The following is a 14,152-nucleotide window of genomic DNA, read 5'->3' on the forward strand; positions in this document are numbered from 1 at the left end:
CCACTACCCCAAGCTTCAGGGATTTGTGCAGCTATTTTCAGAGCTCCTTCTAAGGGACCTGACCACTAATGCCCTGGAGCTGTGAGGAGCGTACTTGTCCCACTGTAGCTGTAAAAGTCGGTGTGCTGACCAGGGCTGCACTGGGACTACATGCCGGACTTCCACTCTTGGCTGACCTTCTAAGTCCCCTCTGGTGTTTCCTGGGCTGAGTTCCAAAAGCCTCCAGCACCTGATTCAGAGGTCCTACCTCGCTGATGCTGGGGTCCAGGCCAGGGGTGAAGCAGGGCTGGGGATGCGCTGATGTGGCTTGTGCTGGGATTGCATGCTGAGATACCACCCTGGTTCCATAGGTCTTTGTTCCTGACCTTCCAAGTCCTAGTGTTTCCGAGCTGAGAGGTCTGGAAGCCACCAGTACTGCCTATCTGACTCTGGCTGGAGTTGGACCAGGTCTTGGTTGGAGCTGGGTGATGCAGCCTGGGCTGGGTTTGCATGTGGGGCTTCCCCCCAGTGTCATAGACCTCTTCCTCTGACTTTCTAAGGTACCTTTGGCTGGAAAATGTTCTCTTCTGTCTTTTTTAGTGTTCTGATGCTCTAAAATTTGTTTAGAGTCATCATTTAAAGGAATTTGGACAAGTTTGGGGGAGAAATTGGGCGAGTTCCTGCCTTTACTCCACTATCTTGGCTCTGCCTCTCTTATTTCAAAGAACAGCTTCAGAGTCCATATTTATGGACAGACTAGCTTCATGCAGTCCAGAACTTAGTGCCTCTCTTATTTTTGCTTTGTATTGACTTTGTGTACATTTTGCATATTTACTTAACTATGGTACTCACTTCTCCCCAACAGAAGACAAACTCTATGAGAGCAGGAGCAATCTATGTATTACCTACCTGTTTTTATACTAATGCATAGAGTAGATACAAATGAAGCAATTTGTGTTTAAATTGTTGAATTTAATTTAGTTTTGAATTATCACTGTTACTTCTTTCTTCAAAAGAAGAGGTCTGATGTATCAAAGATGAAAATAATGATTTTCTTTTGGCAAAAATATCTTTTTCATCACTTAATTTTCTTCCTTTCCTACTTCATAATCCATCTTCATAAGAAAGATTAAAAGTAATGAAGGGAAAGGAGATTATAAATAGTCACCATATCAGCTGACTCATATCTATAGACCCCAACCCTGGAAGTGAAGGGTAGACGATACATTTTTTCAGCTTTTTTTCTGGGACCAAACTTTGTCTTTATAACTGTATACCATTGAACTTTTTTTTCTTTCCATGTGTATCTGTCTTTGTCTGCCTATCTGTCCTTCTGTCTGTTTTCTCATGGTTCTAATTATATCACTCTTCATCAGTTCAGATGTTCTAAAATTTTTGTTAAATTCTTCGTAATGCTTTTTAAGGTGAGGTGTCTCACCTCTATTATATTCTATTATATTCATGTACTAAAATTTTCCTGGTCATTCCCCAGCTGATGAGCATCTTTGAATCTAGTTCTTTATACCACAAAAAGCATATTTTGAAATAACAATTTCAAACACACACACACACACACACACACACACATACACACACCACCCTTTCAGTCTTTGACAGAAAGACAAGGCTTGGGTAAAAGATAGTTTTTTTTTTTTTTTTAAACACTATTTCTTAATATAATTATAAATTGCATATAAAAATCAACAGAGATAGCATTTATGTGATTTTTGTGTTTTGCTGAGTTTTTTACATGTATTATTTTAATTGATTCCCATAGTAACCCTGTGAGTTGTAGATGCTGTCATTAACCTCATTTTACAGATAAGGGAATAGACTGAGCAAGGTTAAGTGACATGTCCAGCTAACATGGCTGTAAGTACTTTTTGTCTACATGCAAATGATATTAGTAGCTGAATTGGCTCTGGGTTGTGAGAGATGGAAGGCAGCTTAGGCTTCGGCAGTGCTGGGGAGGGTAACAAGGATTGGTCAGAGGAAGGCCCAATTCCCCAAGGGATTTCTATTTTAAACTAATGTACTTTAAACTAATAAACTAATATAATAATAAACTAATATTTATTGAATAATAAACTATTCAAGGAAATAGTTCAGGATTATGCAAGAAGCTATTAAATTCTATAGTCTTTTTATCCAGACATTCTACTATTAGGTATATCTCAAGGAGATTAAAAGCAGAAACAAAGATATGCATTATTCCTGAATTAAATATTAATAGTAACACTTTTTGTGGAAGTGGGGAGTTGTTGAATAAATTATATCTAGAATATTTTAATGGTATTTTTATTATGTTTATAAAAATGATTAAATATGTAAAGATAAAGAATCATGAGAATATTTGTGTGACTTGATGTGTAGCTTAGGAAGCAAAACTTGGCTAGAAAAATTACAGTAATGTAAACAAAAGATCACTAAAGCCAAACAAAAATCTAAATACAAAATTTTCAAGAAAAAATAAAATAGAAAAGGAAATAAAGACAAATAGAACATTGTCATGTGCCCAACAATATCTGGGAGGGTTCAGTATATGTAACAATAAATTCCCATTTCAAGAAAGCATATGTAATAAAAAGATTATATTCATGGCTGTCCATCTTTACTTCCCCAGTAAGTTATTCCCAAGTAAGTTCTCTGCTGTGCACTTTTTACTTAATTCTTTTTTTCCCTGTCAGACATGCAGCTAAAACAATATTGATATGACCAACACATATATTTCTCTCTTAATTGACTCTTTGACTTTGTTTGAGATCAATGAATGCTAGCCGTGCTTTTTTTTCTCACTGTACTTTTGATACTTGTTCTTGTGTTTGTGTATGTCTGGCTCTTATTTCCTATCCCTGCTAATTCTTCTACTTTAGTTCTACTCCTTAACTTGCCTTAATATTACTTAAGTAATCTCCTTCCAGCTATACTCCCTCCTTTATTTTCTCTCCACCCTTTTCTTCCCTCTTTATCCCATTCCCATTAATCTTTATACCTTGTCCTGCAACCATAAATGTACATATCTTTCTAGTCTACCATATCCTATTAAAAAAAAAAACTACTTAAAGCTAATTACAAATAAAAAACAAAATAGAAAAAGAAAGAAAAGGAAAAATAAAACAAAATATTGTCATGTTCAGCAAGAACATCAAGGAGCATTGAAAATGCAACAATAAATTTTCATGACTGCCTATCTTCCTTGTAGGTTATTCTTTTGTTCTCTGCTATGCACTTTTTACTTTATTCTTTTTTTTTTTTTTTTTTACCCTCCTCTCCTCCAAGCAAGCTACAATTAAGTGTGGATATATATATATATACATACACACACATACATATAAATCTATATACATATACATATAGCTACATGGATACATACACATGTATTTACACATACATAGCCATATCTGAAATGATATTTATATGGCAACATATAATACAGCTTTCTCTCTTGTTGAATCTTGACTTTGACTTTGTCTGAGGTGAATGATTACTAGCCTACGTTTTTTCCTAATTCTACTTGTGATCCTTGTTATTATACTTAATATATTAATATGTTGTATTAATCTTATTTCCTTTCCTTGCAAGTGCTTTTGTCTTGTTCTACTCTTTAACTTGCCATGAGTCCTATCCTTACCTTCTTCCCCCACCTTTTTCTTTCCTCTTTATCCCATTTCCATTAATCTATATACCATATCACATTCCCCTTAATTTAAACATGTTTCGGTACCCCACCTTATCCTTTTTCCTCCTCCCTTACTTCTTTATGAATTTTGGAGGAGGCTATATTCTGTATGGGGTGTGTGTGTGTGTGTGTGTGTGTGTGTGTGTGTGGTTCCCTATTTAACCCATTCCTGATATACACGTTTTCAGAACTACCAGCCATCTCTTCCAATCGAATGCCTCTGTGTCTATTTTTCCTCCACACTTCATTTGCATAGAATAATTAAATTCTTTTCATATTGTTTTTCTTGCATAGTTCTAATTTATTAGTTTTCTCTCAGTCTCATTTGACTTTTAAAAGTTTTTTTGCATTCTTCTATAAATTTTTTCTGGGCAGATACCATTTAATGTTGCTGTTTGGAGTAAGACTTTTTTTAATTCTCTTCTGAAGGTGAATCCTGGTTCCCTATTCACATAGTAAATTTCTATGGTTAGGCTCTTTTTCCTTTGCCTATTTATTTTTTAAGTTAGAAATTATTAGTGTGATTACCTCTAATCCTTCGGTTGAGGGTGGGGAATGGTGGCTCTATCATCTTTCTTTCTGACTTTGATCCCCACCAGTTGACTGAAAACTACTTTCTCAAGCTCTCTTCGTCAGTCATCCCTTCCTTCTTGATACTCTGTTTTCAGCGGGTTTTTTGTTAACCCTCATTGGCTTTCTTTTGTACCTATATGACTGCTCTTTCTTGGTCTCCTTTTTAGAAACATTATCTGTTTTGTGCTCCATATGTAGATGTACCTCAAGGCTCTGTGCCTTTTTTGTCTGCATTGTTTTTCTTTGATCTCAGCTTTCCTGGATTCAGCTGTCATCTATTTGTAGATTATTCCTATATCTGGTTATTTAGTTCGTCTTTCCTGAGCTTCATACCTATACTACCATCTTAAACTAAATTTGCCCAAAAAAGAATACCATCTTTTTTGCACCCAATTTCAACCTTCTTCCTAATATACATCTTTCTTTTATGGATACCATGATTCTTTTAGTCACCCAGATTCAAAATCTAGGTGATAGCTGTCACTTCCCAGCTCCAGTCAATTTCAAGTCTTGTAAATTCTGCCTCCATGTATCCTGCCTCTACTCATTTCTTTCTGTTTAAACACCAACTATCCTACTTTTAGACTTTACAATAATCTCTTAGTTGATTTCTCGATTTTCTGCTCCAAGCTGTCTCAGTATAGTATTCCTAAAGTATAAGTATGACCACAGAGCCTCAATGTTTAAGAAGTTTCAATGGCTCTCCATTGCCTTTAGTATAAAGTACAAGTTCTGTTGACATTTATAGTTGTTTGCTCCCTGATTCCAGTCAGTCTTTACAAAGATGATTGCATTTTATTTACTGCCTCATATATTCTTTGTGACAGCCACCTAGCAAGTTGTTACCCATGATTAGAAAATTCCTCCTTGCTTTTATTTTTATTTATTTATGTGTTTGTTTGTTTACTGAGGCAGTTGGGGTTAAGTGACTTGCCCAGAGTCACAGTTTGGAAGTATTAAGTGTCTGAAGCAGGATTTGAAGCTCAGGTCCTCCTGACTTCAGGGCTACATTCTATACACTGAGCCATTTAACTGCCCCTTGCTTTTATTTCCTAAAACTGTTGGCTTTCTTCATTGTCCACCTCAAGTACCATGTATTTCAAGAGAACTGTTTTGATTCCCCCCAGTTGTATTTTCTTCCCCAGTCACTGTATTTTTATTTTATATGTAACACGTTCACTTATTTACAAATATGGATTCATTCTTCTTCCTCCCTTTTCCTCCATACTGGAATGTAAGTTCTTTGATATCAGGGACTGCCTCACTTCTGGTTTTGATTTTTTTTTTTTTTTTAATTGTCCCTTGCACCTAGTAAGTGGCTAATAAATTATTGAGTTTGCACTTGTGAAGTTGAGTTTTGGGTTATATCAGTTGTACATTTATTAAATTTCTACTATTGGACCCTGGGGATACAAAAAGTTTTAAAAAGGTCCCTTTTTTAAGGAGTTAACAGTTGAATGAAGGGAGACAACATACAAACAGGACAAATTGGAAATAATTAATAGTCATTATATTTTATCTAGGATTTTGCCCAATGTGGTAGCTTCTAAATCTCTATTCAAAAACTAAATAATCCATTTTTCTCCCCTTTCTCACTTTGTATTATCTGTAAATTTGAGGAGCGTGATTTATTTCTTTATCCAAATCATTAATAAAAAATTCCAAATAGTACAGAATTCTCCTTTCAAGTTGATACTGACTTCAATGACTACTTTTTGAATCTCTAATGCATATCATTCCAGAAACTTTGGAAGGAGAGACTTTGTCATATATTTTGCTGACATATATATATATATATATATATATATATATATAGAACATTCCTTTGTTTTACTCTGTGTTAATCTGATACGAAGTGTTTTTGATAAAGCTGTGATAACTTTTAGTGATCAATACTTGTTTAAATGCTCAAATATAATTTTTTAATATGTTTTATAGTTTGCACATCTTATGTACAGTTTCTACAGTCAGAAATAAAAGTCCAAGGTCACTGGCCATAGTTTGCAGAATCTAACCCTATTCCCCTTCTCCCCCTTTTTAAAATATAGTACAATTTTCTCTAATTCTGTATCCTTTTTGTTTTATTGATGTTATCTATCACATGTTAGCCTTTTCAGTATCTAGGTTCTGATACATTGTCTTACCTTGGCTTCCTACTTCATGCTAACCATTTTTGTTGTTTACTTCTCAGACTTAAGATCATTGTCCTTAAAAAACAAAAGTATGAAATGAGTTGTTTAGCTTTCTGACTTTTACTCATTATCATCGTGTTTACTCCTGCACTATTTCTTATTGAGTTTTCTACTTTTCCTGTGTGTAGTTTGAAAAACACATTTTCTTGTCCTTAGCATTCTTTGCCAGCTTTCTTTTTGGCTTTAGTGTTATATAATACCAGTAGGACCATATTTATCATTTGTATTCATTTTCTGTTTTCTTTTCTCCCTCCTCCTCCTCCCATTTTCTGTATTATACCTTTATATTTAAAAAAAATTTTTTTGAGTTTCTTTTGGTTTTCTATATATCGAGGTTGGTTCTTCCCCAAAACTCCCTTTTTGTCTTTCTCTTTGCACTCATTTTGCTTTTTTTCAGTCTTGAGTGTTTACTCAAAAGAGTGTTTACTCCTCGAGCAAAGTTTCCCTTGGGCACTGGAATCTTTTGAGGTTTGTTTTTCCCTAATCTAGTATGCTTTTTCATATTACACACATGCCTTTCTTGTTTTGTGTTATCATTGGACTATGATAGAAATGATTAGTTGCTTTCTAGGTTAGTGTCATGTCTACTTCAGAAATCAGTTCCCCTTACCAATTCTTCCTTTTTTTTTTTTTTTTTTTTTTTTTTTTTTTTTTTTTTTTTTTTTTTTTTTTTTTTTTTTTTTTTTTTTTTTTAGAATGAAAATTTCATAAATTCTTTATGTTACACCTTAGTAGTTCCTATAATGGTATCATTTTTTTTTTTCCTACTCTGGATTGGCACATCTAACTATTCTTTACTATATCATTCTCTTGAATTTCCTCACATAAATATGTATTTTTTTTAAACATTTAGTAGAATACCCTTCTTGTCTCATTCTTTCTTTGAACAATTCTGTTTCCTTTCAGTGTCATATTTTAGTTATGAATTATATCCTTCCTACTCTTAGTGATACATGTTATCACATTTGCCTTCCATAATTAGGATATTGTCTGTATTTGTATGTAAATATTTGAAGTCATAGATTTTATTGTTTTCTTATTTGTTGTTTCATGAGATATTGATTCTTTCTTTTGGTATTCTTTCTCCTATGTCACAACTACTACTTTTTAGTCCCAGAGTTATTGAAATTACACATGCAGTTTTCTCCATCCCTTTCCCCTCTCAATTTGTTGTTCTTTTAGCTTCTCACAAGACTGGAGTGATACATGTTTTTTTCTTGGACCTTTTTAGGTATATTTCATCCCTTATCATTTCTTGTCAAGTCTTATTGCTACTCATGTGTTCTGAGCCATGTTACAGAAGTCCAGATTGCATTCTCAGACCATGCTTCTTGGCCAGCTGTTCATTTTGAATTTTTAGGATGTTGGGTCTAGAACCGAAGGGTACCTGCTAAGCCATCTAGTTCTTCACCCTCATCTTTTACCTAAAGAAATGGAGGCTAAGAGACAGTAAGTGACTTTCCTCCACCATCAGACTACAGAGCCGGACTTTGAACCTTTCCAAGGAGAGGCAGACTGGCCTGGTGGGGAGATCAGCTTAGAGGAAGTCTAATGCATATCATTCCAGAAACTTTGGAAGGAGAGACTTGGTCAGATGTTTTGCTGACATATATATATATAGAACATTCCTTTGTTTTACTCTGTGTTAATTTGATACGAAGTGTTTTTGATAAAGCTGTGATAACTTTTAGTGATCAATACTTGTTTAAATGCTCAACACATCTTATGTACAGTTCTACAGTCAGAAATAAAAGTCCAAGCTCACATTGCAGTTCCAACACCCAGGCATCAAAGGTCCACACTTATAAAATGGGCAGTTTTAGTACCTCACAAGTTGTCATGAGGCCAAAGCCAAATAAAGGTGTCAAAGTGCTTTGTATGTTTTGTGTTAAGGTGTTTGTCACTCCTGACTTTGTGAGCCCACTTAGGGTTTTCTTGGCAAAGGGGGTGAAGAAAGTGAGACAAACAAGGTTCATGGATCACACAGCCAAAGGACAAAGTCTGCAGGCTGTATTTAAAATCAGAAAGATGACTATTTCATAGCATTATCTAAGTTCTTCACCACCCCCATCCCCACCCCCTTTTCTTCCTCCAGTCTGATATTATTCATTCTTGTTAGGCTTCACTTTGAGTAGCCATGATTATGATCTTTTTTTTTTTTTTTTTTTTTTTTTGAATTTGTGGTTTTCTTTGTAAATTGTGTATTTAAACCTTAATTTCTTTGTCTGAAAAATAAAAGTTGATTTTAATCTATAAAAAAATTAAGAGATGAATAAGTTCTGTAAGAAAAGATTGTGATTTTTTTTATTTATTGTTGGTATTGAATTCGGACCTAATTATTGCTAGTTGTTTAATATGATATATTTAACCATGAAAAACTTTGGCTTTGGGGAATGAACTCATAGCCTTGTGCTGTACCCAACTGGAAACATATACATTTTCCAGGTACTATTAGAAAGATTGATTGTAATCTTATCTTACTGAGCATTCACTATGTGTAGAACATGGTGCTACTACATACCTTGAGGATAAAAAAAAGTAGACAAGAACCTTTTTTTTTTTTTTTTTTTTAAAGGAGCTTCTGATTGGGGAAAGAAAGACCAATAACACATAAACAATTAAAAAGAAATGGAACCAGTTCAGAAAATCTTGACAATTTGAATATTATGGAAGCTAATGTGGTTCACCATGAACAAGTTTTGTGCTCACTAAAAAAAAAAACAATTATTAGATTAGTAAATTAGGAATATATCATAAATCATATTTTACATAGATATTAATAAGATCTTGGATAATTGCTCACAACATAGGTGTGAATAATAAGATGGAGAAATTTGAGTTTCATGATAGGTTGATTCTCAGGTAGATAAATCTTATGGGCCAAGGAAAGAAAATGGTTCCTTCTCTCATTCAGATTAAAATTTGGTTTTCTCCTGGGAGTGAGGAGAGGGTAAAAGAGAGGGCTACATAGGGTTACTATATAAATTTGGAAAGAGGGAGAGGAATATTATAAACTGTTGGAGCATATATGATCTGGAGACTCTTCTGATCATCCATAGGAAGCTTGCATTCCAAAAATCTCAGATTTTTCAGTGGTGGGATTCTGTGCTTATGTTTTTACATGTAGTTGATGTCAACTAGCTGGAATTAGATAGAATTTTTGAAGGTCTTATCTTTTCATATCTCCATTTAGAGAAAATGTATAATTTAGGAGATTACAAAATTACATTGTTGTAATGGATAGTGCAATTGCCTTGAGTCAGAAATATGGGTTCAAATTCTACTTCAGTTTTTTCAGTTGTAAATTGAAGGAGTTGACTGTATATGACCTTGAAAGTTCTTTTCTAGCTCTTTAAATTCTAAACAGATTTTTAAAATAATAGGAGTTCAGAGGAGAAAGAGTTCAGTATTTCATGGTCTAGTTGGGAAGTTTCATAGAAATTGTTACATCTGAGCTGGGAACAGAAGAAAGAACTAGCACTCAGGTAAAAGTTGTATCTTGTTGGGTTAAAATGTATACTTCATGGTATTTAGGTAAAAAAATAGAAAATTGTTTCAGATAACAATATGAACCAAGGCACAAAATTAGAAATTAATATTTTGTATTTTGGAGATAGTTGCAGTATTCCTTGTTTGGAATAAAAGACTGGGGTGGAGCTCAGATTTGTAAGATGAGGCTAACTTAATTGAAATCTTTAAAAGCCAGGTTTAGCTTGTAGGAAGTTGCTCAAAATGAAAGCAAAGGAGTGACAGAATGGAAGCATTGCTAGAGAAAAAAGTAGGTTGTTACCAGCATGAAGGATATATTGGATCACAGAGATAATAGACTGCTATCTAGCAGGATATTGGATTTATGCAGGGATGAATTGAGGAGCAACATATTCTATGGGAATGGCGGGTTCGATGGAGATGTGAAATTTTTAAACGAAAAGTTGGCAAGATTTAGGTACTGTCTATAAAAAGACTTAAAGAGGAATGAGCCAGAGAATGGTATTGTAATATAATGGAAAGAGTTCTGAATTTGCAGTTGGAGGAATTTTGATTTCTTTGAACTTTGGTTTGGGGCATTTATAATGTCTGTGAGCTTGGTCAAGTAATTTAATCCTCATGGACCTTGGTAATTTCTAAGATATCAGCTCTTAAATTTTATGATCCTATAGCTCCCAAGGTTTTGTGCTTGTATAACTAGGAGAAATGGTCATACAATAAGGGGGAAGCAGAGAAGATAAGATAGTAAGTTTGAATAGGTAGCTTCAGAAGTTATCAGGCTTAAATGTTGTTGGATCCTAAGATCACACACTTACTGATAGTTTTACAATTGATAGTTGAATGCAAAATTTTATGACTCTATGTCCAGCACTCTTAAAAAAAAAATCAAGGCTTAATATTGTAATTGTTGTTTTCTTTTTTAAACTTCACTTTCTCTTTCCAGTGGCCCCTTTATTCTCTCCACTACCCAACAAGTGCTAAGTAAAATAAGCCAACTCTAATATTGTAGGCCTTTTTTGAGTTTTCATAGTGTACTCTGCTGAACATGAAAGGCATGCTTCATTGTCAGTCCTCTTAAGTTGCAATTGGTTACTGCAGGATGAATATTTTGATAATTCTGGTGTTTTATAGCATTTTTCCTTAACATTATTGTCTTCAATGTGTAATTTATTCTAGTTCTGCTTGCATTGTTATACATCAGCTTAATTCTTAATGTTTGCTAAATTTATCATATTTACCATTTCTTATGTCACAGTAATGCATTATACTAACGTACCACATAATTGATGGACACTTTCCCACTGTTTCTTTTTTTTTCTTTTTCTGTAAAATACAGTACTATAAATATTTTTTGTGTATATGGGACCTTTCCTCTCTGTAACTTCTTGGGATGCATGATTAGTTAATAGAATCAATGATTCAAAGGGTATAGACCTTAATAACTGTTCTTAGTAACTTAGTAATAAGTATACATTGTTTTTCAGCATAGTTGAGACTTTAATAGTATATTAGTATCCTTGCCTTTCTGTAGTCACTCCAGCATGTACCATCCTGATATTTTGTTATTTTTTTCTAATTTAATTATAAAGTGAAATGAAGTTACTTTAACTTCTAGTTTTCTTATTAGTAATTAGGAAACTATCTTTGACTTGATTGTTTATAACTACCTTTTCTCCTTTTGAAAAATAAATTCCTGTTCATATTCTTTGATTATCTGTCTATTGGGACTAAGTACTTCATATGTATTTATATCAGTTTCCTATATATATTTTGTCTATTAGAACTTTTATCACAAATATTATTAAACATTTATTAAGTGCCTACTATGTGTCAGGCCCTATACTAAGTGCTGGGGATACAAAAAGAGGAAAAAGACAGTCCCTGTCCTCAAGGAGCTTATAGTCTAATGATTTTCTTTTCACTCTGTTTTAATTTTAATTTTAAAAAGTTTTAATATTTTTTTGTAATCTTAGTTGTATATTTGGTAAATCATTTTTGTCTTTATCCATTTTTTTTATTATAGTTTTTTATTTACAAAATATATGCACGGGTAATTTTTCAGCATTGACAGTTGCAAAACCTTGAGTTCCAATTTTTCCCTTCCTTTCCCCAACCCCCTTCCCCAGATGGCAAGTAGACCAATACATGTTAAATGTGTTAAAGTATAAGTTAAATACAATAAATACAATACATGTCCAAACAGTTATTTTGCTGCACAAAAAGAATCAGACTTTGAAATAGTGTACAATTAACCTGTGAAGAAAATCAAAAAATGCAGGCAGACAAAAATAGAGGGATTGGGAATTCTGTGTAGTGGTTCACACTCATTTCCTTGGGTTGTTTTGCTGGGTATAGCTTATCCATTTTTTTTTTTTTTTATATGATCATTTGTATTTAGGTCAGTTATCCATTTATAACTTTGTTGTGTGGTGTCTAGGTGGCCTAAACCCAATTTCCTTTAGCTTAATTTTTAATTTTCTCAGCTATTCTTTTTGATTTAGGAAGTTTTTTCCCCTGATCCTTTTTGTTGGGATTTTATTGAACACCAAACTACCGTGCTTCTAGGTCTCATTTACCTAACTTGCTCCATTGATGAAGTTCAGTTTAACCATTATAAATTTTGCTAATTGCTACAAGATTTGACTATGCCAAAAGAACTATAAAACTACAAAGTGTTTGGTCCAGCAGTATCACTATTGGATCTGTATCACAAAGAGATCATAAAAAAGGGAAAAGGGCCCTTATGTGCAAAAATGTTTGTAGCAGCAATGTTTGTTGTGGTGGCAAAGAATTGGAAACTGAGTGGATGCCCATCAGTTGGAGAATGGCTGAATAAGTTATGGTATATGAATGTCATGGAATATTATTGTTCTATAAGAAACGATCAACAGAATGATTTCAGAAAGGCCTGGAGAGTCTTACATGAACTGATACTAAGTAACGTGAGCAGAACTATAAAAACGTTGTACACAGCAACAACAAGATTGCATGATGACCAACTATGATAGACTAAGCTCTTCTCAGCAATAATAGTGATCTAAAGCAATTCCAATAAACTGGATGGAAAATGCCATCTGCATCCACAGAGAGAGAAGTATGATGACTGATTGCAGATATAAACATACTAGTCACCTTTTTTCTTTTTTCTTTTTTTTTTGTGGTTTTTCCCTTTTGTTCTCTATCAACATGATTCATGGAAATACATGAAAAATGAATATACATAGGTAACCTGAAAAATAAAAAGATATTTTCCACCTCAAAATAAAATATATTTTAAGATCTGGTAACACTGATCCCTTAATTCCTACTTCTTCCCATTTATTTCCCTTGGGAATTTATCCCTTAGGATGAATTTTGTTACTCTTTTGTCTAGTTCAGTGAAATAACCCCTTGGTGGCTTGCTTTTGCTTTATATTTGTAAGTTAACTTTGTATCCCAATATTTTTTACTAATAACATAGTGCCTTTGAAGGAAAAAATAGGGAAGAGAGGAAGAAAATCACAAAGAAATTCAGTTTTGCTTTGTAATTATGATTTATCAAGAAGCTTTGCTAATATAATTTATCTTACACACACCCCCCCCATTTCATTCCTCCTCTGTACCGTGAGAAAAAAAGCAACACTGTTGTCTTTTTTTTTTTCCATTTTTCAACATTCTACATACCATTTGAAACCCAGATAAAGTTTCAACCTTACTTCATGAAGTCCTCCAGATCAAAATGATTTTTAATGTTTAATCCTTTCTGTTACCTTATGACATTTTTCCTATTATGAATTAATTTTTCATTTGTTTGTCATTTTACTAATTAGCAGGTAAGCTCATTAAGTGTACACATATATTTCATTTAATTAGAGCTATTTTTCACATATATATACATTTGAATAATAGCTCAAATTAAATGAATTACCTAGCTGTATTCTTAATCCAGTTTGGGGACTGATAGTATACAGTAGCTAAGTCATAAAGAAATTGAAATGTGAACTCATTACTGTTGTCTCAACAGGATGCATTCAGTTTGCTTGCTTATTCAGATCCCTGGAGCAGTCCAGTTGGAAACCAACTTGACCCAATACAAAGAGAACCTGTGTGCTCAGCTCTGAACAGTGCAATACTAGGTAAGTAAAAACAAAATGCAGGCCATAATGGATTCTCTTAAATTTTTGTGCAGAGGATGCTGGGAGGGGCAGCTTGGGTATTGCAGTAGATTAAATGCTGGATCTGGAGTAAAGAAGACCCATCT

At 33.6% G+C, this 14,152-nt stretch overlaps 1 protein-coding gene across 1 annotated transcript in view; it reads left to right on the forward strand.

Moving 5' to 3' along the window:
- Positions 1–14,152, forward strand: part of RANBP9 (RAN binding protein 9) — a 98,191-nt gene that overhangs the window by 80,099 nt on the left and 3,940 nt on the right. The window contains exon 13 of the mRNA XM_023496330.2: positions 13,916–14,027. Coding sequence (XP_023352098.2) covers positions 13,916–14,027 — 112 coding nt within the window. The remainder of the gene's footprint in view (positions 1–13,915; positions 14,028–14,152) is intronic.

Source organism: Sarcophilus harrisii, chromosome 1, assembly GCF_902635505.1.
Source record: "Sarcophilus harrisii chromosome 1, mSarHar1.11, whole genome shotgun sequence".
In the NCBI taxonomy this organism is placed as follows: Eukaryota; Metazoa; Chordata; class Mammalia; order Dasyuromorphia; family Dasyuridae; genus Sarcophilus; species Sarcophilus harrisii.